This window comes from Dama dama, chromosome 19 (assembly GCF_033118175.1).
Source record: "Dama dama isolate Ldn47 chromosome 19, ASM3311817v1, whole genome shotgun sequence".
Lineage (NCBI taxonomy): Eukaryota > Metazoa > Chordata > Mammalia > Artiodactyla > Cervidae > Dama > Dama dama.
Window position 1 is genome coordinate 80,676,707 of NC_083699.1, and position 25,431 is coordinate 80,702,137.

A 25,431-nucleotide genomic window follows, 5' to 3' on the forward strand; every position below is an offset into this window, starting at 1 on the left:
AACATATATATATACACACAGAAAAGGTGGGCCAGCTACCAAAAATCTTACCACTGTCAAAGTATTTTTGTTATGTTTGAATTTTAAATTTTGATTGTTTACTAAGCATTTATGCTTAACTAGCTTTGTAAAATTTGGTTTATCCTTTTTGAAAGATTCATTCTTGTTTATTCATTCCTTTGTTTCTTAAGTCAAGTTTGAAAAGCCCGCCAAGGTTTTTATAGTCCTTTTCAAAGAAAATATAAAAGAAGACTTGGTGGATACCAATGTAAAGTAGTAGCAGACATCAAGGGAACAAAAAACATACAATCAATTTAAAAATCATGGAAAAAGTGATCCTTCTAAAATATAACTCTTAAAATATATGTCATTCTGCACTTAAAAATTCTTCAGTGTTTTCCCATTATCTTCCAGATGACAAAGTTACATCTGACATCCTTAACCTGAATACAAGGCCCTACATCCTTATTATCTGGCTCTCCTGTTTTCCAGCCCTTTTCCCTCTCAGATCATCCCTCTCTCCACCCACCCCTACTCCCACCCATGTTCCTCATTCATGCAAGTTAGAAGTACTGGGTACAATTTAAGGAGATAATTGGATGCTTTGAGGTTCAGACTTATAACTGACCAAGTGGGTTGCTGTATTAGAAAGAACATGAGCTAGTTCTGCCACTTGATGGCTCTGTGACCTCAGGCATGTTACTTGGCCTTAACAGTACTCAGATTCCTCATCTGTAAAATAAAGCTGTGGCTTCTCACAAGGTTGTTCTGAGAATAATATCTATAAAAAGAGAAACACTTACTAAATGTTAGTTGCTTTCTCACCTCTTCTTTTTGAATTTCAGAATGGGTATTGAAAATTGTGTGGTACCAGAGTATTACTTAGCTTTTATTAGGCCAATAGAAAATGTATGGTGAATGCAAAGGTTGATGTTTTAAGAGAATATGAAAAAAATTAATATTCTCCAAATATTGTTTCACAGCAGTATATGTCATTAGAAGAGGCAGACCAGTATACTGGCTATAAGTTCAGGTTCTTTTCTTTATAGGTCTAGATACAGAGTCCATTGTCACCTAGCTCTGTGACTGTCAAGGCCTTCCTGTGTTGATTTTTCCATCGATAATTGCCTACATCATTTGATTTGGGGAGGATTAAGTAAATAATCAGCATATAACATTTAGAATAGTTGATGGAATAGAATAAGATCTCATTAAATAAAAATGTCACTATCATTAGATACCCACCCTTACCCCCAAATTCTGTCTCTGGAATTAAAGCAGTGTGTTCTCTTCCAGGTAGGATCCTGGGAGTGAAATTATTTCCTCAGTGGATGGCTTACATTTTTTTTAAAGCATATGTGTGTGTATATGCACACATACATACACACACATATATACTTAATATTTTCTTCTAGGCCCTGAAGGTAGATTTGGTCCCATACCTTTTAAAATTACTTGAAGGCATTGGCCTTGAAAATCTGGACAGCCCAGCAGCCACGAAGGCTCAGATTGTTAAAGCTCTCAAGGCAATGACTCGAAGCCTGCAGCATGGAGAACAGGTGAGTCTGCACAGAGGTAACTTTGATCTGCTAATTACGACAAGGCATTTTCAAAACCAGGGGTCTTGACCATTGGTGATCCATGCACCTCAGCTCAGGTTCTACCTAAAGGTATGCTTGTTGACCATAACTGGAGCAGATCCCAAGATCACAAATGGACTAGCATATCTGCCTCATAAACACAAACCATATACTTATATGGGGCTTCCCTGGGAGCTCAGTGGTAAAGAATCCTGCCAGTGCAGGAGATGTGGGTTTGATCCCTGGGTCAGGAAGATCCCCTGGAGAACAAAATGGCACCCCGCTTTGATTATTCTTATCTGGGAAATCCCGTGGACAGAGAATCCTGGCAGGCTGCAGTCCATGGGGTTACAAAAGAGTCTGACACAACTTAGCAACTAAACAACAACAAATAGTCACCAGGAGGATTCTTTCTCTGGATAGTGATAACATGTTGTACATTCTTAAGCATAGAAGAATGTTGAACATTTAGTGCTGGTTAAGATTAACTTTCAATTCTAGAAGTTATTGTGGTATAGTGATAACCATTCACTGACTCTACCATAATACCTTTAAAAAGATACAGAATATCATTTTAGTTTCATCTCCTTCATTAGTACTTGCAAAGTGTTGGCTATTAGCCCAACAAAGTCTCTCTTGTTGTAACTTAGGTGTCTGTTAATGTGTATCAGCTGGGCTTCCCTGGTGACTCAGACAGTGAAGAATCCACCTGCAATTCAGGAGACCCAGTTTCAGTCCCTGGGTCAGGAAGATCCCCTGGAGAAGGGGATGGCTACCCACCCCAGTATTCTTGCCTGGAGAATTCCATGAACTTATGAGCCTGGGGGACTACAGTCCATGGCATGGCAAAGAGTCAGACATGACTGAGAGAGTAACACTCCACTCTACAGTTGTTTCAGCTGCGTGTGCACGCCCAGTTCAAACCAATCCAGTAGTTTTCTTTTCCTCATTGGCTTTATCCTTAATATTGCTTCTGAGGCGTTCCTTATTCAGTGTTATTATATAGTCCATTTAGTAATGCTTTTTTTTTTTTTCAATTGACGTGAAATTCACATAACGTAAAATTAGCCCTTTTAAACTGAAAAATTCACTGATACTTAGTACATTAACAATGTTGTGGGGCTTCCCTGGTGGTCCAGTGGTTAAAAATCCACCTGCCAATGCAGGGGTTGCAGCTTTGATCCCTGATCCCACATGTGGAGAATCCCACATGGCTCGGGACAACTAAGGCCGTTCACCACAACTATTGAGAACCCCACACCCTAGAGCACAAGGTGAAACCTGAACACCAGAGAAGCCACTGCAGTGAGAAGCCTGCACACCACAACTAGAGAGTAGCCGCTGTTCTCCACAGCTAGAGAAAGCCCACGTGCAGCAGTGCATATGAGCACAGCCAAAAATAAATTAAAAAAAAAAAAAAAAAGGTTGTATAACCACCACCTACCTAGTTCCCAAAAATAGTTATTAAGTAGTTATTTCCCATTTCTTCTTTCTCTCAGCTTCTGGCAGTCACCACTCTTATTTTCTAGGAATTCTGGACATTTCACATAAGTGGAATCATAGAGTATGTGACCTGTGTCTGGCTTCTGTCTCTTAGCATGTTTTCAGGGTTCAACTGTGTTACAGTGTGTTTCAACACTTAAATCCTTTTTAAGGCTGAATAATGTTCCATTGTATGCATATGCCATGTTTACCCATTTATCCATTCATAGGTATTTGGACTATTTCTGTTTACTAATATTCTTCTGTAGGTTTAAACTGACTTAAAGCTTTCCTTTAGTGAATCCACTGTGTTTGTATGTTCCAACTAAAGAAGCATTTTTTAATGCCATTTTCCCTTCTAGCAGACTTATCATTTGAGCTGTTTGGGGTGAAAATAAAGAAGAGAGATGGCATGTGCTATTATAGTCATTAACTGTCTGTTTATTAAACTTGCCTATGGGTGTTCTGAATGCCAAGCAAAGGCATTCCTGTGTACCACGTGCCCCCAGTCATGCTCCCCTCAACTTGCCACTGGATTCCTGTTAATGAGAATTAACAGCAACTCTTGATAACCACCTCCCACTCACAAGGGAAGGAAAGAATTACAATACTTTCCGAAGTAGGAGCTTGAGCACACTCACAGCAAATCCCTTTCACCACTGCTTCGCTCCATGGTTGGGACAGTCTTTTGGACTCTCATGGTCCCCATGTGTACGTCTACTTTAATGCTTCCCCTTATGTTATCTGGCACCATCTGTCTCCTTGCCTGGACTGTGGGCACTTCAGGGGCAGAGAATGTCTCTCATCTTTGTGTCCACCGTGGAAGCCATGTTTTGCGTGCTCCATAAATATTTGATCTGAACCTTGACATGTGAAAGATACCCTCTACGTTGGAATTTCCTAGGTTTTGTTTTTTTCTTTACCTTTTTCCCAGAAAGAAGCATGTCTTGCCTCTTAGTCCACATTTACACACAAGTCATTTATACTGCACATTTTATATGTGATATACTGATACTGTCTAGATAGTTCATTGTTGTTCAGTCATTAAGTCTTGTCCGACTCTGCAGCTGGATGGACTGCAGCACACCATGTTTCTCTGTTCTGCACTATTTCCTGGCGTTTGCTCAAACTCATGTCCATTGAGTCAGTGATGCCATCCAACCATCTCATCCTTTGTTCCCACCCCTTCTCCTCCTGCCCTCAGTCTCTCCCAGCATCAGTCTTTTCCAGTGAGTCGGCTCTTCACATCAGGTAGTGAAAGCATTGGAGCTTCAGCTTCAGCATCAGTCCTTCTAATGAATATTCAAGGTGGATTTCCTTTAAGATTGACTGGTTTGATCTCCCTGTGTCCAAGCAACTCTCTAGAATCTTCTCCACCACAGTTCAAAAGCATCAATTCTTTAGCGCTCTGCCTTCTTCATGATCCAACTCTCACATCCATACGTAACTACTGGAAAAACCATAGCTTTGACTAGATGGACCTTTGTTGGCAAAGTAATGTCCCCGCTTCTTAATATGCTGTCTAGGTTTGTCATTGTTTTTCTTTCAGGGAGTAAGCATCTTTTAATTTCATATCTGTAATCACCATCTGCAGTGATTTTAGAGCCTAAATCTGTCACTGCTTCCACTTTTTCCCCTTCTGTTTGCCATGAAGTGATAGGACTGGATGCCATGATCTTTGTTTTCTGGATGGTTAGTTTCAAGCCAGCTTTTTCACTCTCATTGAGAGGCTCTTTAGTTCCTGTTTGTTTTCTGCCATTAGAGTGGTATCATCTGCATTTCTGAGGTTGTTGATATTTCTCCCAACAATCTTGATTCCAGCTTGTGATTCATCCAGCCTGGCATTTCACATGATGTACTTTGCATGTAAGTTAAATAAGCCGGGTGACAATATACAGACTTGACATACTCCTTTCCCAATTTGGAACCAGTCAGTTGTTCCATGTCTGGTTCTAACTGTTGCTTCTTGACCCATATACAGGTTTCTCAGGAGACAGGAACAGTGATCTGGTACTCCCATCTCTTAAGAATTTTCCAGTTTGTTTGATCTATACAGTTTGATCTACATAGTCAAAAGACTTTCATGTAGTCAATGAAGCAGAAGTCGTTTTTTTTTAATTCTCTTGCTTTTTCTGTGATCCAGTGGGTGTTGGCAAATTGATCTGTGATACCTCTGCCTTTTCTAAACCCAGCTTGTACATCTGGAAATGCTTGGTTCACATACTGCTGAATCCTAGCTTGAAGGATTTTGAGCATTACCTTGCTAGCATGTGAAATGAGCACAGTTGTACAGTAGTTTGAACATTCTTTGGCTTTGCCCTTCTTTGGGATTGGAATAAAAACTGACTTTTTCCATCCCTGTGGCCATGGCTGAGTTTTCCAAATTTGCAGACGTACTGAGTTCAGCACTTTAAAACACTTTTTAAAATAGCATTATCCTTTAGGATTTTAAATAACTCAACTGGAGTTCAATCACCTCCATTAACTGTTCATAGTAATGCTTCCTACGGCCCACTCGACTTCATGCTTCTGGATGTCTGGCTCTAGGTGAGTGACCACACCATCGTGCTTATATGGGTCATCAAAACCTTTTTTTGTTTGGTTCTCCTATGTATTCTTGCCACCTCTTCTTAATCTCTTCTGCTTCTGTTAGATCCTTACTGTTTCTGTCCTTTATTTTGCCCATCCTTGCATGAAATATTCCCTTGATATATCCAATTTTCTTGAAGAGATCTCTAGTCTTTCCCATTCTATTTTTTCTCCTCTATTTCTTTGCATTGTTCATTGAAGAAGGCCTTCTTATCTCTTGTTGCTATTCTCTCGAACCCTGCATTCAGTTGTACATATCTTTCCCTTCCTCCTTTGCCTTTCACTTCTCTCCTTTCCTCAGTTACTTGTGAAGCTTCATCCAACAACCATTTTGCCTTCTTGGATTTCTTTTTCTTTGGGATGGTTTTGGTCACTGCCTCCTGTACAATGTTATAAACTTCCATTCATAGTTCTTCAGGCACCCTGAATAGCTTAGTGGTTTTCCTCAATTTCAGCCTGAATTTTGCAATAAGGAGCTGATACTTTGAAGCACAGTCAGTTCTAGGTCTTGTTTTAGCTGACTGTATAGAGCATCTCCATCCTTGGTTGCAAAGAACATAATCATTCTGATTTTGGTATTGACCATCTAGTGATGTCCATGTGTAGAGTCATCTCTTGAGTTATTGGAAAAGCATGTTTGTTGTGACCAGCATGTTCTCTTGACAAAACTGTTAGCCTTTGCACTACTTCATTTTGTACCCCAAGGCCAAACTTCCCTGTTATTTCAGGTATCTCTTGACTTCCTACTTTTGCATTCCAATCCCTTATGATGAAAAGGACATCTTTTTTGGTGTTATTAGTAGTTCTAGGAAGTATTCTAGGTCTTCGTAGAACCACTCAGCTTCAGCTTCTTTGGCATCAGCAGTTGGAACATAGATTACTGTGATGTTAAATATTTTGCCTTGGAAACGAACCAGGATCATTCTGTTGTTGAAATTGGACCCAAGTACTGCATTTCAGACTCTTGTTGACTCTGAGGATTTCTTTTAGGGGATTCTTGCCCACAGTAGTAGATATAATGGTCATATGAATTAAATTCACCCCGTCCTGTCCATTTTAGTTCACTGAGTCCTAAGATGTCAGTGTACTTCTAACAGGTCACATCCATAGTTTGAATGAGTGCTTTAAGTTTTAGCTTGAATTTTGCAACAAACCGCTTCCTCAGAAATACTTCATGAGCCCACACCACAGTCAGCCAGTTGTTACTGTCACATGAATATCTTACTGCCCAAATTACATACAAACCAATACGTCCAAATAGTCGAGTCCAAGTTTAGAGGGAAGACTGATTTAGGCATTTCTTTGGGTATGGTTTAATGAGATATGCCTGGTATAGAGTGTTTGATGAATGTGAGGTCTTGGTTCATCTTTGGACCTTTCCTGAGTTGGCCTCTTTTGATTGTCTTGGAAATTTGCTTTTTCTTTTTAATCTAATCTACCAACATCCAGTTTGTTTACGTTCAAAGAGTTTGTTTTACTTCCCTAGGTGAATGAAATCCTGTCTCGTTCTTCAGTCTGGAGTGCCTTCAAAGATCAGAAACATGATTTGTTTATTTCTGAGTCACAGACAGCAGGATACCTCACAGGTAAAGCAAAGCACACCCAATTCTCTTTCCTAAGACATATGGCAGTAGCCATATGGACCTTCCTTTTGCCCTGTCTAGACTGAAAACGGCATTTAGAGAGTTTTCCTAGATTACTATAATAACTACCCATCTTGGAGATGTCATGGACATGCAGTGGACCCCTGGTTCTAGCCCAGAAAACATATGGACTGTTGTGGTATTGAATGTATGCTGACTGCAAAGCAGACTCTGCTCAGTTTTTAACCCAGTTGATCCAGGATGTCATACTTTATATTTTGGGTATGGCTGTATTAAAATGTTTATCTTGAACATGTAAATAAAGAGTGGAGAAGTATTTACTCAGAATTATCAGTATCAGAAACATGATAGCATCATTCCATTCTGTCAGATTAGTAGATTGAAGTTCCAACTGTGCACACTCACATGTCAAATATTTTTTCTTCTAAGTTACCAGTGATTAATCTGTAATTTTATTAAATATTTAAGGTTTGTATTCTCATGGGAGGAAATATATGGGTGTCATAAAGGAAAGGATATTTTGCTGCCTTGGGGTTAAAAGAAGCTCCAGATATTTGTCCATTTGGCACACTTATTTTAACATAATAATTCTGAGATACTCATTTTCATATTGACTTCTGTTTAAAAAGAAGGTCGTAGCATTAAACTGCTAAATGCTGAAAAATGAAATATAGTCTTTGGTATTAAAGTTTTTAGTTTGAAATTAACCGTAGGAATATTAAGTGGTTCTTGCCATTGCCTGAAATTATAGTGTATTTTTTAAAATGTCAGCCCTGCAACCTCCTTTACCCAGAGATGATGTAGGTAAATTAAGAGAAAAAATTACTACCCAGTATTTCTCATACCAGTGTGATTGTTTTAATAATCCTTATTGCTAGTATAGAACTTTATAAATCCTGAAGACTAGATCTTGAATAATCAAAAATAGGGACTTTGGAGAAATTTTGCATGGTTTTAATTTTAGAATTGATTGTGACATTACTGCCTTTTTCTCCACTGTAACCTCTTTAATATTAATCCACTAAAATTTATAATCAGAGCTGTTGAATTTACAAACATGTGGTGCTGTGACTGCCAGTCATGTGTATACATAAGAGTAGAGTACCACAGGTTTCCCTTCTGACTTTCCCATCACCTGCCCTATGTTGACTATGGAGAGAAATACCTAGAATATGATCTTAGTCTCTTCCAAGTCTTTCAAGCTGTAGCTTCTAAGTTGGAGTATGTTCTCATAGACACACCAAGAACTTTACCTCTTTAAATTCTCCCCAGAAAGTTTACACAATACCACCTTTTTTGTATGTAAGAATTGTATGATTGGAAAATCTGCCTTATTTTTTTCTAGCTCAGAGAAAGATTACTTAAAATTTGACTTGAAGACTAGGGAGATGTGTAGATTATAAGCATCCCTAGGAAGGTATCATCTAATTCTTTTGTCCTTGAGTGACCTTCACATCCATTGACCTTCAGTTCAGTTCAGTTCAGTCGCTCAGTCGTGTCCGACTCTTTGCGGACCCATGAATTGCAGCACGCCAGACCTCCCTGCCCATCACCAACTCTCGGAGTATACTCAAACTCATGTCCATCATGTCAGTGATGCCATCTAGCCATCTCATCCTCTGTTGTCCCATTCTCCTCCTGCTCCCAATCCCTCCTAGCATCAGGGTCTTTTCCAATGACTCAACTCTTCGCATGAGGTGGCCAAAGTATTGGCGTTTCACCTTCAGCATCAGTCCTTCCAGTGAACACCCAGGACTGATCTCCTGGGTGGACTGGTTGGATCTCCTTGCAGTCCAAGGGAATCTCAAGAGTCTTCTCCAACACCACAGTTCAAAAGCATCAATTCTTTGGTGCTCAGCCTTCTTCCCAGTCCAACTCTCACATCCATACATGACCACTGGAAAAACCATAGCCTTGAGTAGACGGACCTTTGTTGGCAAAGTAATGTCTCTGCTTTTTAATATGCTATCTAGGTTGGTTATAACTTTCCTTCCAAGGAGTAAGCGTCTTTTAATTTCATGGCTGCAATCACCATCTGCAGTGATTTTGGAGCCCCCCAAAATAAAATCTGACACTGTTTCCACTGTTTCCCCATCTATTTCCCATGAAGTGATGGGACCAGATGCTGTGATCTTAGTTTTCTGAATGTTGAGCTTTAAGCCAGTTTTTTCACTCTCCTCTCTCACTTTCATCAAGAGGCTTTTTAGTTCCTCTTCACTTTCTGCCATAAGGGTGGTGTCATCTGCATATCTGAGATTATTGATATTTCTCCCGGCAATCTTGATTCCAGCTTGTGCTTCATCTAGCCCAGCCTTTCTCATGATGTACTCTGCATATAAGTTAAATAAGCAAGGTGACAATATACAGCCTTGACGTACTCCTTTTCCTGTTTGGAACCAGTCTGTTGTGCCATGTCCAGTTCTAACTGTTGCTTCCTGACCTGCATACAGGTTTCTCAAGAGGCAGGTCAGATGGTCTGGTATGCCCATCTCTTTCAGAAGTTTCCACAGTTTATTGTGATCCACACAGTCAAAGGCTTTGGCATAGTCAATAAAGCAGAAATATACGTTTTTCTGGAACTCTCTTACTTTTTCTATGATCCAGTGAATGTTGGCAGTTTGATCTCTGGTTCCTCTGCCTTTTCTAAAACCAGCTTGAACATCTGGACGTTCACGGTTCATGTATTGCTGAAGCCTGGCTTGGAGAATTTTGAGCATTACTTTACTAGCGTGTGAGATGAGTGCAATTGTGCGGTAGTTTGAGCATTCTTTGGCATTGACTTTCTTTGGGATTGGAATGAAGACTGACCTTTTCTATTGACCTTACTGGATGGAATAAAAGACTGCAGGTGGTCCTTGATGTACTAACAGTTGTGGGTCAAGTCGTCTGTGGTTAAAATACACAAGAGAGAGGGATTTATCTTTAGAGACCTAGAGTTTCTTTCGAAATCATTTGCGTCCTCAGCCCTACCCGGATTTCCTAATAATATAGAAAAAATACAGGGATTAAAAAGATTTCTGTCTTGCCTTTCTTTTTACTGGGATCCTTGGGGTGGCTTCTGAATGAGTTGTGAGAAGCAGCTTTGATGAGCTGTCGAGAATGAAGGTTAGCAAAGGAGAAAGTCTTGGGTTTATGAATTTTTTCACATCCTTGGTCCTGCTCAAGGCGCAGAAATTCTAGTAAAACCATCAAAGTGGAGGGTGGTATAAATCCCATCCTGGAAAGGGCCTGGGGTTACTGTGTCTATTGTGAAGGTCATTGCTGAAGCCTGCAGTTACATCAGTCAAGATAGGATAATCTGGACTAGTTCTGAACTGTGTTGGCCCCCAAGCTGTCCAGTTCCCAGTGCGTCATCAAGCTGTATGTTCTTTTGTTGTGAAAGCACTGCCGGTTGTACTGATGTGTATTTATTGCTCGGGTTGCCAGTTATTTTTTGTGTTTGAACTTTTTTGTGATGTGTTGCATGTCATTGTTTGCTAAAAGGGGCAAGTACTTCTAATAATGATAAGATCTCCTTATGTGAAACTCCATGGGTTGTATACAATGTCGTATTGAATTGGAATTTTAAATTTACTCCATCCTGCCTTCAGTCTTGAGAAGATTCAGATTGTATCAAGCCCCTCTCTAATCAGTTTGCAAATAAAATAAGGTACTGTGAGAACACAAGTCATCGCCAGCCATTTCTTCTGATATGTGGACTTTATTTAGGAGATAGAGATAAAGTTAATTACTATTTCAAAGTAAGATTGGAATAACCAAAAATACATTTATGATTTTCTTCCTGGCTGCTGAGGAAATGTCACTCAATCACATGCTCAGAGTTTGGAATAAAAATTAAAATATTCTAGGCCAGATTACTCAGTGTTGATAAGTTGAGATGAGACTGACTCCCTAGCCTGACATATTGTTATGTTTTATGATAAATGTTCATTAAAAGTGCCTCAGTGGAACTTTACCCGTGGTGTGGGTAAGCTGTATCTGCTCACTGTCCGGGGCCCTGCGTTACTTAACCATCTCTTGGGTTCTAGAAGAGCTTGGTGCTGACAAGCATTTCAACAGTGAAAATCCTCAAATTTCCTCAACTAGAAAATCAGCAGAGAAAGAAAGAACAGGGAAAGGAAGAGCAACAGGCCAAGGCAAAGATGCTTTTAGGAGCTGGAATTGGAGATGAAGAACTTTGTACTATACGCTTAATTATTCTACTTAATTAGAGACAGGTAGGATAGTTAACTTGGCTTCTTAAGGTCATCAAAGGGAGAGAGCGAGTGTTTCTTGGGCCTCTCATCAGACTAGTTCATTAGATCTTTGCACAGTTGGGTTTTTTATCACGTTTTGTTTTTGTCTTTATATGTGTCCAAGACTACACAGTGGGAACCATGTTAGGAAATATTTCCTAAGGTCACTGTCAGTTTATAGTAGGACACTGCTGCTGAGGCAGGGCTTCCTTTTTTTTTTTAATTTTCCCCACTGAAAATCCCATGTTCATTTTCACCAAAGCCCACGCTCCTTTCACTACTCTACTGTGGTGGCCAATTCCGCTCTGTGCAATTCTTTGTTGATTTTTATCTTTTCTCTTCTCTCTTAAGTCCAGCAGCCTTACACTGTGTGCCATGTACCCCATTTCTGGCAGGCCCTCCTCTTTCCTCCCACATGTCTCTGGAGAACACATTGCCCCATCCTAGCAGACTGTAGCTTCCTGCCCCTAGAAACCAGACATGTCTGGAAGAGGCCAGAGATGTGAGAGAGAGAGCATCTGAGACTCCATTTAAAGAAATATCAGGAATTGACCTCTCTTTCCTAAAGACACTAGAATTTGATCTCCCCTGGATAATCCTTCAGGGTCCATCATTCACAGTTTATATTTTAGCCCAGAGGTTCCCAAACTTTCTCAGTTCACAGTGTCTTCATAGCTTAGTGATTTTTTTTCTTTATCCCTAGACCAAAAGAAACAGTAATCAATTTTATTAAGTAGTTACATTCAAACAACTTGAGAGTAGTCGTACGGTATTCGTACGGTATCCAACAGATGTCACTGTGTCTCCAGATTCAAAATATTCAGTGGTATCCCTGAATTTGCCCCAGGGTGCCTCAGCATGTAGTCTGACAACTACATCCTTAGTCCATTTTCTATATTCAGTACTCGTGATTTGGTCTCATAATCAGTTCGTTTGATGTGAACAAAATTGAGCCCACAATCAGAAGTGGTTAGGGACTATACCAATCTGGAGTGTTCAGGAGGTTATTCTTACGGGTTTATTCCCTAACAGTCTTGCTGCTGCCTAGGGTCCAGAGTGGAAGGTTGGCAGGAAGTAATATAATGGTGTGGCACTGTAGCTCTGAACTGCCTGTCAAGGGGGTGTGTCTCCTGTCCTCCCTACTGTCTCTCCTGAGCAGTCTAGGTAAGGCCTGGTGTCCTGATTAATTGATAGATGTAAGCCCACCATGCCTTAAAAAACAGAAAATCCTTAAGTTTTCTAAGTTCAAAGTTCCAGGTGCCTGGGCATTCCAGGTGGCATGTGGCAGTTCATGCAGGCTGAGTTGTCTCTGGCTGCGTGTAACCACATGTTACAGTGTCTGCTTTCTTCATATCCTCAGTACAAATGCTCAAGATGTTAAAAAAAAAAATGAATCTATATTGTTCCCCTTTTGTCCTACTTCAGTCCCTATTACACCTTAGCCTTTCAACCTGCTCTGCTGTTTGCACTTCCTTACAACTTCCCTTGCTGCTTATATTTCTTTTTTCCCCTCAGGTGTCTCTCCTTCCCTTCTCACTGGCAGCAGCCCCCTTCACCTCAGGAGCGGACTTTAGATCCGCTCTGCCAGGCAGCTTGCTAACTTCTGTGTAGCTCTCTGAAGCAGGTAGAGAACCATTTTGCTAAATGCATGCCACTTCCTCTGCCTTTCTAGTCCTAACCCTTCAGTGTTCCCTAGCTGTTTGCTTTGTTTCCTATGATTTCAGCTAAAAATGTTGCTCAATATGTAGTATTATGCTATAGTACAGTGTGTTTTACAAATACTTTGTACAGTTATGCAATGATTCTGAGGTGTAATTAAATGTCCCTGCATTGTTTTAAGTTAAACTAGAAGGCTAAAGCCATTATATGCTCATAGGACACATCTTGATAAATGCTGGGATAATGGCATTTTTGTGCACTAGAGACTTAAGAGTCAAGACATATAAAACTAAAATACTGATACCTTTTCCACAGCATTCATGTTTTGACCTATGACTAGGTGTCCAGAGTTTGCCTTATCTTTCCTCAGAGACCCTTGTTCATTTGGTGTTATTTGTTACAGTAGCATTTTTTTGCACCAAATGAAAATAGGTTTAACAAATATAAATGGATGTGTTTTTGTTGTGAATTTCATCAAGTATGACTTTTGAATGGGCTAACTCAAGTACAGAGTTTCTTTCCCATTTTTTTTTTTCTCATTTGACATTAGCTATATCCTTCAGTGCCCAGGATTTTTTTTTAAATCGAACTTCCCAGATGTGAGAAGGGAAAATTTTTCCATGTTTCCTCACCAGTGTTACTGTCTAGCATAAATTTTGAAACGATTTTTAACTTTGTCATATAGTAACGGCAAACCATGAAAATGGTGTTGCGGGTGTTTGTTAAGATTTTGTTGTATGCTTAGATAATCCTAATAGATTGCATCAGGTCCTTGTGATGGAATGCTTGACCTGGTTCTCACATTTTCATAAAGGTCCATGTTCTCACATGACTGCTCTTTAGAAGGTTTCCATTTTTTCTCTTGCAGGACCTGGAGTTGCTGGCTACCTTACTGCAGGGACATCCTCATCAGTCATGTCCAACTTGCCACCTCCTGTAGACCATGAGGCAGGTGATCTTGGCTATCAGACGTGAAACTTTCATGAGAGACAATAAACGCTGAAAGGCCAGTGCCCTGTCCACATTCCTCCAGCTGATCCATTGAAGAAAACTCTTAACTGCCTTTCTCCTGGTTTCATGACAGTGTTATTCCTTTTTCTATAAATATATTTTTATTTAGGAAAAAAGTCAGTGATTCTAATTGTATCACGTTACAAGAAAGCACTCTGTGGATCAACCTAAGTGGGTACACAAGAATTTTTTTTCTTGATGTATGTAAGCACATTTTGTTCCTTTATATCTGTTTACAAGACTGTGAATCAAAAAGACAAAGCTTTCTTCCTAGTTTTTATAATGTTTTTTCGAATTAGTGTGACTGTGGGGTTGAACTACAGTCTACAGAGATTGGGAAATCAAAGTCACTCAGCCCCCAGAAGGGCATTTCCCTCTCCTGCCTCAAGTCTGCCTGGCTGTTCTCCCATTGTTGACACTTTTGGGTTTTGTCCTTGCACCTGTTCACTGGTATCCTCTCCTCAATCATTTAACCTCCTGAGAGCTCACAGTATACGTTGATATATATAACTGGCTTTACCAAATTGAATGAAAAAGAAGCTTGTGCAAAAAAATTTAAAAACAGATGTCAAGATGTTATGTAAGAGATTAGTGTAATTGTGAAATGTTCTATACATTATCAAATATATAAAGCTTTCTATATTGAATGTACATTATACAGATCATTCATATGTGTACATAAAATTTTAAAAATAAAGGGAATTGACTGCTTTGTTAATGATATCTATTCTAGTTTAATTTTTCGCTTTAAAGACCTTATATTTTTATTTCTCAGATAGATTTAGTAGTGGTAGTAAACACAGAATTTGCCTCACATTTCCAGTATCTCATACAGACAGCTACATTGACGTACCTGATCATTCCTAAATCCCTTCATTAATATTTCAGCACATCTATATTTCCAGACACAGCATCTCATTTATTTTTCATACAGTATTCAAGGAGGAGTCAAGCTGTTAATAAATAGTTTAATGTGTGTTACACATTAATTAAGCCTTTGACTGTGTGGATCACAATAAACTGTGGAGAATTCTGAAAGAGCTGGGAATACCAGACCACCTGACCTGACTCTTGAGAAACCTATATGCAGGTCAGGAAGCAACAGTTAGAACTGGACATGGAACAACAGACTGGTGCCAAATAGGAAAAGGAGTACGTCAAGGCTGTATATTGTCACTCTACTTATTTAACTTAGACGCAGAGTACATCATGAGAAACGCTAGGCCGGAAGAAGCACAAGCTGGAATCAAGATTGCCGGGAGAAATATCAATAACCTCAGATGTGCAGATAACACCATCCTTATGGCAGAAAGTGAAGAACTAAAGGGCCTCTTGATGAAAGTGAGAGAGGAGAGTGAAAAAGTTGGCTTAAAGCTCAACATTCAGAAAACTAAGATCATGGCATCTGGTCCCATCACTTCGTAGGAAATAGATGGGGAAACAGTGGAAACAGTGACTGACTTTTTTGGGGGGGAGCTCCAAAATCACTGCAGATGGTGACTGCAGCCATGAAATTAAAAGACGCTTACTCCTTGGAAGGAAAGTTATGACCAACCTAGATACCATGTTATAAAGCAGAGACATTACTTTGCCAACAAAGGTCCATCTAGTCAAGGCTATGGTTTTTCCAGTGGTCATATATGGATGTGAGAGTTGGACTGTGAAGAAAGCTGAGTGCCGAAGAATTGATGCTTTTGAACTATGGTGTTGGAGAAGACTCTTGAGAGTCCCTTGGGCTGCAAGGAGATCCAATCAGTCCATCCTAAAGGAGATCATTCCTGGGTGTTCATTGGAAGGACTGATGCTGAAGCCTTAACGCCAATACTTCGGCCACCTCATGCGAAGAGTTGACTCACTGAGAAAAGACCCTGATGCTAGGAGGGATTGGGGGCAGGAGGAGAAGGGAACGACAGAGGATGAGATGGCTGGATGGCATCACCGACATGATGGACATGAGTTCAAGTAAATTCCGGGAGTTGGTGATGGACAGGGAGGCCTGGTGTGCTGCGATTCATGGGGCCAGAAAGAGTTGGACACGACTGAGCAACTGAACTGAACTACACATTAATTACAATATATTTAAGAGGAGATGTAAAGAGGGAGAGGAGGTTTCAAATAACAAAGATTTCATCATTAAAGTCTTCGTATGTGATCACAAACTACAAAGAAATATAAACATGTAAAATATATATAAGAACCAAGTTTATTACAGAGTTGATGTGTAAGAAGAGCAGGACTAGACACTTAATTCCTATCATAACTTGCTGATTGAAAATTTTACATCAGATTTATTATTTCTTAAAGATTATGGAGTAATGCACCCATGTGAATAATTTAACATATAATTAGGATTTGTTTCTAAAAGGCAATAGTTTGTCATAAAAATATGTTCACTGAGAGAGATTCTAACAGCTGGTTTATGAGTAGTTTTAGGAGAGAGCATAACTCAACACAGCAATATATTTCCTTTAAATACTAAAGGAACATTGATATTGTGGATAATTATAATATTTAAAGGTCAGTTTAAATATGTAGTTGTTGATGTTTGAATATCAATAATAGCTCATCTTTATTAAACATTATGCCAAACATTTTAAATGTTGTACATGCATAACTTCATTTAATCCTCAGAGCAAATCTCATTTGACATTAGCTGTATTGCTGATATGATTCCCATCTTCCAGGTGAAGAACAGGAAGCTCAGAGAGGCAACACTGGTCAGAGGCAAACTTACTGAAAGTCACATTATTAGTAAGTAACAGAGGAGGAAATCAAAACTTACTTTTACTTGACACTATTCTGAGCCACTATCTGGAGGTAACCATAATATCAAATAGGTATATGTGACTAGGAAGAGTAAGTTGCTTCTTTTTCATTTTTAAACTGGTTTTTTATTGGCCGTACTGTGAGATAAGTGGGATCTTAGTTCTCTCTCCATCCAGGGATCAAACCTGGGCCCCTTATTTTGGGAGTGTGAAAACCACCAGGGAAGTCCCCGTTTTTAAACATTTTTATTGTAAACTTAAGTAGGTACAGAAAATCTACTGAACAAATTAGTTCAATGAATTATTATAAGGCAAATCACCTTTGACCTTCCAGCCAGGTGAACAACTTCGCCAGCCTTTCCAGTAGCCCCATCATGTTCCCCCATCAGAATCATCTCTCCTCGCTCCAGAAGTGACCACTTGTCTGACACTTCCTTGCGTTTATTAGTTCATCACCTGATGTGTACATCCCTGGACACCAGAGTGGTCTTGCTATTTTTCTTTTTTAAATTTCTTTGAGTCTGTTAATCTGGCAACCCTTCCATCCCTTTTCCCCATCGCTTGTTTTTTGAAGTCCCCAGGACCATCTAGCTTGTTGATTTTCCCACAGTTGGAAATTGCTGATCAGACACTTCTGATGCAGTTCAGCCTTGTGCTCTATTCTCTTTGGGGGTGGAGGTTTTATCTGACGTTTATGCATGGGGAGATTTGCCCTGAGAGGAAAAAGTAAGACAGCATGAGCCAGGTAACAGGAAAACCAGTATGGAACATCTGGAGGAGTAGGGTATTATGGTGTGGGTGGCATGTAGGGATCCAAAGAGAGAACCTAACCTGAGATCAAGGGAGGAGCCACTTCGACCGTGTCCTGAGTGCCAAGCTGAAGCCATAGAGTCACAGCAGGCCTCAGTGTGATTCACAAATGAGAGCTATGGTTTTATTTTTTTTTTGTTTTTTCATTTATCTTTTATTAGTTGGAAGCTAATTACTTTACAATATTGTAGTGGTTTTTGCCATACATTGACATGAATCAGCCATGGATTTACATGTATTCCCCATCCCAATCCCCCCTCCCACCTCCCTCCCCACCCCATCCCTCTGGGTCTTCCCAGTGCACCAGGCCCGAGCACTTGTCTCATGTATCCAAACTGGGCTGGTGATCTGTTTCACCCTAGATAATATACATGTTTCGATGCTGTTCTCTCGAAACATCCCACCCTCGCTTTCTCCCACAGAGTCCAAAAGTCTGTTCTGTACATCTGTGTCTCTTTTTCTGTTTTGCATATAGGGTTATTGTTACCATCTTTCTAAATTCCATATATATGTGTTAGTATACTGTAATGGTCTTTATCTTTCTGGCTACTTCACTCTCTATAATGGGCTCCAGTTTCATTCATCTCATTAGAACTGATTCAAATGAATTCTTTTTAATAGCTGAGTAATATTCCATGGTGTATATGTACCACAGCTTCCTTATCCATTCGTCTGCTGATGGGCATCTAGGTTGCTTCCATGTCCTGGCTATTATAAACAGTGCTGCGATGAACATTGGGGTGCACGTGTCTCTTTCAGATCTGGTTTCCTCGGTGTGTATGCTCAGAAGTGGGATTGCTGGGTCACATGGCAGTTCTATTTCCAGTTTTTTAAGAAATCTCCACACTGTTCTCCATAGCGGCTGTACTAGTTTGCATTCCCACCAACAGTGTAAGAGGGTTCCCTTTTCTCCACACCCTCTCCAGCATTTATTGCTTGTAGACTTTTGGATAGCAGCCATCCTGACTGGCGTGTAATGGTACCTCATTGTGGTTTTGATTTGCATTTCTCTGATAATGAGAGAGCTGTGGTTTTAAATACAATGGGCTGTGGTCAATTTGGTGTGTGTGTTGAGGGGGAGAGTGGTGAGAGGTGGCAAAAATGAAGGACACTAATAATACACAGCCCATCTCAGGAGCAATGCAGGGGATGAACACTGAAATGGGCAGAAGGCCACTCCTGGATGTCATCTGTAAGCCCAAGTGAGGATCGTCACTAGATAGTCAGCTCAAGAATCCTTTTCAGCCAGAAAATTCTACAGTCCCTTTACTGATGCATAAGTTGTCCACTATGTGATGAAATGTGTCTAAATGCCTAAACTTTATTAGAATTTGGGGAAGAGCAATTTGCAGAAAATATTACAGATAATCTGAGTCTTTCTGGCATCCCGTTGACGAGGAATTTAATTGCCTGCTTGAGTGTTTAGGAATGCATGTGTGTTAAGTTGCTTCAGTCATGTCTGACTTTTGTGACCCCATGGACTGCAGCCCACCAGTCTCCCCTGTCTGTTGGATTTCCCAGGCAAGAATACTAAAGTGGGTTGCCATGCCCTCCTCCAGGTTATCTTCCTGACCCAGGGATTGAACCCGTGTCTGTTACATCTGCTGCACTGGCAGGCAGATTCTTTACCACTAGCAAGCGCCACCTCGGAAGCCCCCTCCTATGTCGTATAAAAGTTCCTTTTAGTAGCCAGGGGGCTGTGAGCAATGAATGCAAAGACTCTGTTGGGCTTATTCCCTTATCTATAAAATAATGCTGATCATCCTTAACCCATCCTTCCCAGGACTGTTGTGAGGATTAAATACTGCTGTGAGAAAAGGTTGGTAATTGTGAGGCCTGACCCAAGTGATAATGTTGAGCTGCTGTTTCAGTAGCAGTTCTTCTCATTGTCTTCATTCTTGGGATCAGGAAGAGGGTAAAACAAATTTCAAGGACCTTTAGATCAACCTAAAGGGATTTGTGATTTTTTTTAAAGTAGTTATGTTGCTATATAATTGCCAATTAAAAAGTCATTATCTTGGCTGAAGAATCAGAGATGCCATAATCTTTGTTCAGCAAGACCATCTGTTTCCTACACACTGAAACATCTTTTCCCTTGACCTGCTGTCTGTTTACCAGTAGATAAGGTCCAAGAGGCAAGAATGACTTAAATTCACTTCCAAATTGAGAAGCATGCCTGACAACCAAGTTGAAGGAAGAGTTCTGTCCTAAAACTAAAACATAGACTGTTTACACAGTCAAATGAGTCTCATTGTAAATGAAATGTAGAATTCAGTTTGGAGTCCGTGGATTAGAAAAAGCTAGAGAATCCTGAATTCCTTGGGAAACTGACAATCTAGCAGGCAGGGCTGCCTGGACAACAGCAACCAGCCTCTCGTTTGCATTTCTATATGAAAAGACCAGAAAAACCTTGGCCTGCAAAGGTCCAGTGGGTGGGTACAGAGGGATGGCAGTCATGCTGATCAGAGAGCAGCCTCTGCTCGGCTCCACTGGGCCCACCTGAGGGCAGAGCAGTCCCAGGGTGCTGAATCAAATCCAGATTTCAGTGTGAAGTTGGACTTCAAAATCTGGGCAACCCATTCAAAGTTTTTAAAACCAAATGGGACATATGAAGAGTACCCGCAGATTAGATTTGACACACAGAGTTTCAGTTCCCTTAAAATGAGATCAAAAATAGTGGTTACAAGGAGTTGGCTGAGTGTGCTTTCTGTCTAATGACTTAATTGTTAAATCCTTTGTGTTTTTAAGTGACTGAACTCCTGTTGGAGTGTGGTGTAGTCTTACCATCAGGTATACTCATGCTGCTTTTATGAAGAGAGGGAAGAAGACTTCCTAGAAGCCATTGTTATGAACTGAATGTTTGTTCCTCACCCGTACAAACTCATGTTGAATCCCAACCCCAATGTATTTGGAAGTAGTCTTCAGCAAGTGATTAGGGTTAGATGCGGTCATGAGGGTGTAGCCCCTATGATGGGATTAGTGCCCCCCTATAAGAAGAGACACCAGAGAGCTTGCTCTCTCTCCCTGTGTGCAAACAAAATAGTCATGTGCGCATACAGCGAGATGGTGGCTGCTTATAAGCCAAGAAGAGGCCTCAGATGAAACCTACCTTGCCAGAACCTTGGTCTCAGACTTCCCAGCCTCCAGAACTGTGAGAAATAAATGTCTGTTGTTTTAGCCGCCCAGCATGGTATTTTGCTATGGCAGTCTGAGCCGACATGCACTGGTGCTGGCTGGAGGAACAGTAGCAGCAAGGAGAGGAAAGCTTGCTCATAGATGAGCAGCACAAGAGCTTATCAGAATAGAGCCACCTCAGCATTGATTGCACTTGGTATAGACTCAGGTTAAGTTCCTTTGTAAAGAACTGACAGCCTGTCATGAAGCTGGGAAGGCAAACTGCTAAGGCTGGTCTGCAGCACACACTGAAATTTGGAATGGACATTGGGTTATAAGGAGGTAAGTGGTGGCTCCTGGGACCAAGTGTGTGTTTCCTGTTTTGTTGGTTTTTTAAGGTATGTGTTAAAATTTGAGTATCCAGGTTATATCAGAATCACTACTGCATGCCCTAGGGCCTAGGTGTTGAATTCTGTGTCACTGTGGTTTTATGTCACCCAATCTGTTTAATTGAGAGCAAGAGAGAGGCAGCAAGTTATCTTGGAATCAGCATAGGCCCTGGAGTTGGGGCCATCCAGGCTGTGATTCTAGCCCTCAACTAGTGACTGCTCATCTTTAAATGGAGAGCAGTAACACCTCTTTCTGTTCTGTAGATCAGAGACAATAGATGTAAACACCTAACACCTCCTTGATGGTGCCAGCCTCCTCGACAGTGAGATGGTGTGAGAAGAGAAAACACTGGCTTACCAGGAAGAATCTGATGTCAGTCATTGATGTTTTCTCTAAAATGCCTAGGTTGGTCTGGCCAGCTAGTATTTCATTTAATATTTCATTTAATAAGTTAATTTAAGTTCATTTAATTCAGTTAATAAGTATCTCATAAAAGATAATATAGAGCTTCCCAGATGGCGCTAGTGGTAAAGAATCCACGTGCCAGTTCAGGAGACACAAGGGACATGGGTTCGATCCCCGGGTTGGGAAGATCCCCTGGATGAGGAAATGGCAACCCACTCCAGTATTCTCGACTGTAAAATCCCATGGACAGAGGAGCTTGGTGGGCTACAGTCCATGGAGTCGCCAAGAGTCAGATGCAACTGAGCACCCAAAAGATAATATAAGCCGTCTGTGTAAAGATGTATGAAGGTACATATTTTGAAATATACCAGAGAAGTCAGTCCCTCCCTACCCCCAGTGCTACATCACTTCTAAGAATTCTGGTCCTGTTTCTAACAAATAACTGGGCTTTATTTCATGAATCAGACTCTCTCCTCCACTAGGAACATCCAGGGCTCTCCTCCTCACCAGCGCTTTCCTCTTGCTAATGTTTACTGTTATCTAATATGTCATCTAGCATTTAGAGGAAAGAACTTCATGTCTAGACTCTCTAATTTTCAAATTTAGGGAGTAAACAGTGGGACCAGGTTACTGTGGGCTCCAGGGCTCCACACATTCAGGAAGTAGGATGACCAGTTTAAAAAGTTTGTTTTTCCATCTAGCTTATAAAAGATGTCTACATTTTCACCATTTTTACAAAGCCCCAACTTAGGGAAATGACATAAGAGCAGATAGAGGCCCAAAACTGTTAATAGAAAGTTTCAGTTACATATACAAAGAAGAATTCATGTTTATGCCTCTATTTTTTAACATTGCAAAAGTGTATGGCTTTTATAACATGATTATCTGGTTACTGTGTGTAACTTTTTGACACTTTTCAGTTGCTTTTCAGTGATTATATACATAAATCCTATGCCTGTGAGGAATATTCGCCTCATTCCCTGGCACCATCAAATGTGGCAGTGTCTGTGAGCAGAAAAGGGACTCCATGTTCTCAACTGCTATTTCAGGGAAAAGTCTATGAAGCTTGAGTCAGTGAAGAAATGAGTCATTTGTCTTAAAATAAAGGTCATATGGAAGTAATTCTACAAATATTTGGTTGTGCATAAATTTAGAAATTTAAACTCAGGCCCTCCCTCACACTAATATTTTACAGGACTCCAAACAGCCCCTAATATACACTTACCTAGTGTCCCAGCATTCCAAGACAGGAAATAGATAATATTCTCTGACTTTAAATGCAAGAGGTGGGCAGACTATCTCATTAGCCCTAAAATAAGCAAGGTGAGTTCAGGGTATTTATGGATCTCTTGAGTTTAGAGCAGAAAACTATCATTTGCTACAGAGCTGGATGATACCACACTCTTCATGTGACAGAGTGTCCTAGAGTAACTTGGTGTGGTGGAAAACCTTTGAAGTCAGACCTCATTACATTGAATATTGACACTTACACCTCCAAGGCAGGAGAGTAGAAGCATGGAAGAGGCCAAAACTGGAAAGAAAAAAGGCAATTTGGACAAAATGGACAAAGAAGGAAGAAGAAAACATTGGAGAAGAAAGTGATTGTTGGTTAATAACCGCAGAGATAAACATTGCATTCACAGAACAACAGGATGCCACTTCAAAAAAAATACTTTTTCAGAGAATTAAAACCAGGTGTTACAAATTTTAAAAAAATTAAAATAGCAGAAATGAAAAACAATGGAAGACACTGAGAGATAAAGTTGAGGAAATTTCCTTAAGAAGCAGAGTAAAAAGATGAAGATGGAAAAACGGGAGATGAATGTTAAACAAGAAGCCCAGTCTAGGAGGCTCATTATCCAAAAATTCTAGATCCTGAAAGAGATACTACTTTTTTAAGGGAGATATTATGGACTGAATTGTGCACCCCAACCTGATTCATATGTTGGAAATTCTAAGCTTCAAATTGATGGAATTAGAATGGAGTTCTCATGAATGAGATTAGCACCCTATTAAAGGGACCCTAGAGACCTCTTCTAAGACTTTTCTGCCACACAGAACATAGCAAGAAAGCAGCGTTTGAAAACCAGAAAGAGCCCTCAACAGATGCTCAATTTGCTCATGCCTTGATTTTGGACTTCCACCTTCCACAACTGTGAGAAATAAAGTATGTTTAAGTCACCCAGTATATGTTGTTTTGTTATAGCAACATGAGCCAAGATGAGCAGAAAACATAATCAGAAAGTCAAATTTCCCAGTGACCAGCCCAGTGGATGAAAATAAACCCTGGCACGTTTATGTCATTGTGAAATCTTACAACATGGAAACAGGAAGTTTCTATAAGCTTTCAGGGTGTGGCAGGAGAAGGGGAGAACATGTCTCAGAAAGGAACAAGAATCAGGATAACACTGGATTTCTCAGTAACACTGAATGTTAGAAGACAAGGAGGTGATGCCTTCAAAAGCTAGGGGAAAATGATGTCCCGGCTGAGGACTCTAGATCCAGCCACACTACCAGTTAAATGTGTGTGTGTGTGGGGGGGGGGGGGGGGGGGTGCGGGGGGGGCGGGGGGGGGGGAGTGTAAATTAAGACATTTCCAAATAAACAAGGTCTCAGAATTACCTCCCATGAATGTTTTGTAAGAAGCTCCTGAAGGATGTTTTCCACCAAAGTAGGGTAACCAAGAAAGGAAGCAGGAATTCTCCAAAATGGTGGTGAGAAGAGATCCCAAAGTAAGGCAACAGTTTGTAGCTGACTTGAGCATGACCAGACTGGACCAAGCCAAAGCAGGTCAGAGGGAACAAATTCTTCAGGAAGATGAAACTGATAGAAAACCTGTGTGTTTGAACATAGAAAGAGGAAGGAGGTTGATGTATCTGAGGAATTTGGGAGAGTCGGACAGAAAAATAACCATTGTACATATGACCCATAAGACTTCTGAGTGGTACTTAATGCCAATATGATTATATTGGGAGAATGGAAGAACAGGAAGGATATATGTGAGGGAATGTAAGTTTGGTGGGGGAGAAGATGAATGACCACTCAGTTATAGCTAAAACTAGAAAAAAAAAATCAAGGAGTAGCAATATAAGTGGATTCTCAGGTGGCTCAGTGGTAAAGAATCCACTTGCCAATGCAGGAGACACAGATTTAATCCCTGTGTTGGGAAGATGCCCTGGAGGAGAAAATGACCTACTCCGGTATTCTTGCATGGAAAATCCTATGGACAAGAGATTGGTGGGCTACAGTCCATAGGCTTGCAAAGAGCTGGACACGACTGAGCAACTGAGCATGCATTTGAATAGTAGTATTTTCCAGGTCAAATTCCCCAAGTGTGGTCATTGTATTAGGGATGACATGATGTCTGCAACTAATTGTCAAATACCACAGAGAGAGAGAGAGAGAGAGAGAAGGGGACAGAGAGAGAAAGAAACGTGAATCTAGATGAGAATAGTCGGGTGTTAATTTTATTCTCCCTGAAATTTTTCTGAAGGTTTGAAATCTTTTCAAAGCAAAACCTAGGAGATGAGTAGCAGCATGCTTGCATACTTAGAAGTAGGTAGTCACACTTACCAATTAGCTTATAAGTTTCACATGCTTGCCTGTGGGAATGGGAAGTTGGCAAGTTGAAAATGTGGGAGGATGAACCACTGGTGTTTTTTATAACTAGCTTTGAACCATTGAATTCAGACATGTACATTTTTTATTTAAAAAAAAGCTAAATTTAAAAAGTCAATACATACTAAGGAGAAACTAAAAATCAGTAAAACAAAAACTTTTAAAAAGA

General features: G+C 40.3%; 1 protein-coding gene across 2 annotated transcripts in view; it reads left to right on the top strand.

Annotated features, from left to right (window-relative positions):
• The window catches only part of DNAJC13 (DnaJ heat shock protein family (Hsp40) member C13), a 155,238-nt gene extending 140,357 nt beyond the window's left edge, over positions 1–14,881 (top strand). For both annotated transcript variants that reach the window (XM_061167595.1, XM_061167594.1), the window contains 3 exons: positions 1,416–1,559; positions 7,138–7,237; positions 14,018–14,881. In XM_061167595.1, the coding sequence (XP_061023578.1) occupies positions 1,416–1,559; positions 7,138–7,237; positions 14,018–14,124 (351 nt within the window). In that variant the 3' untranslated portion in view covers positions 14,125–14,881. The remainder of the gene's footprint in view (positions 1–1,415; positions 1,560–7,137; positions 7,238–14,017) is intronic.
• Positions 14,882–25,431: the final 10,550 nt, after the last annotated feature.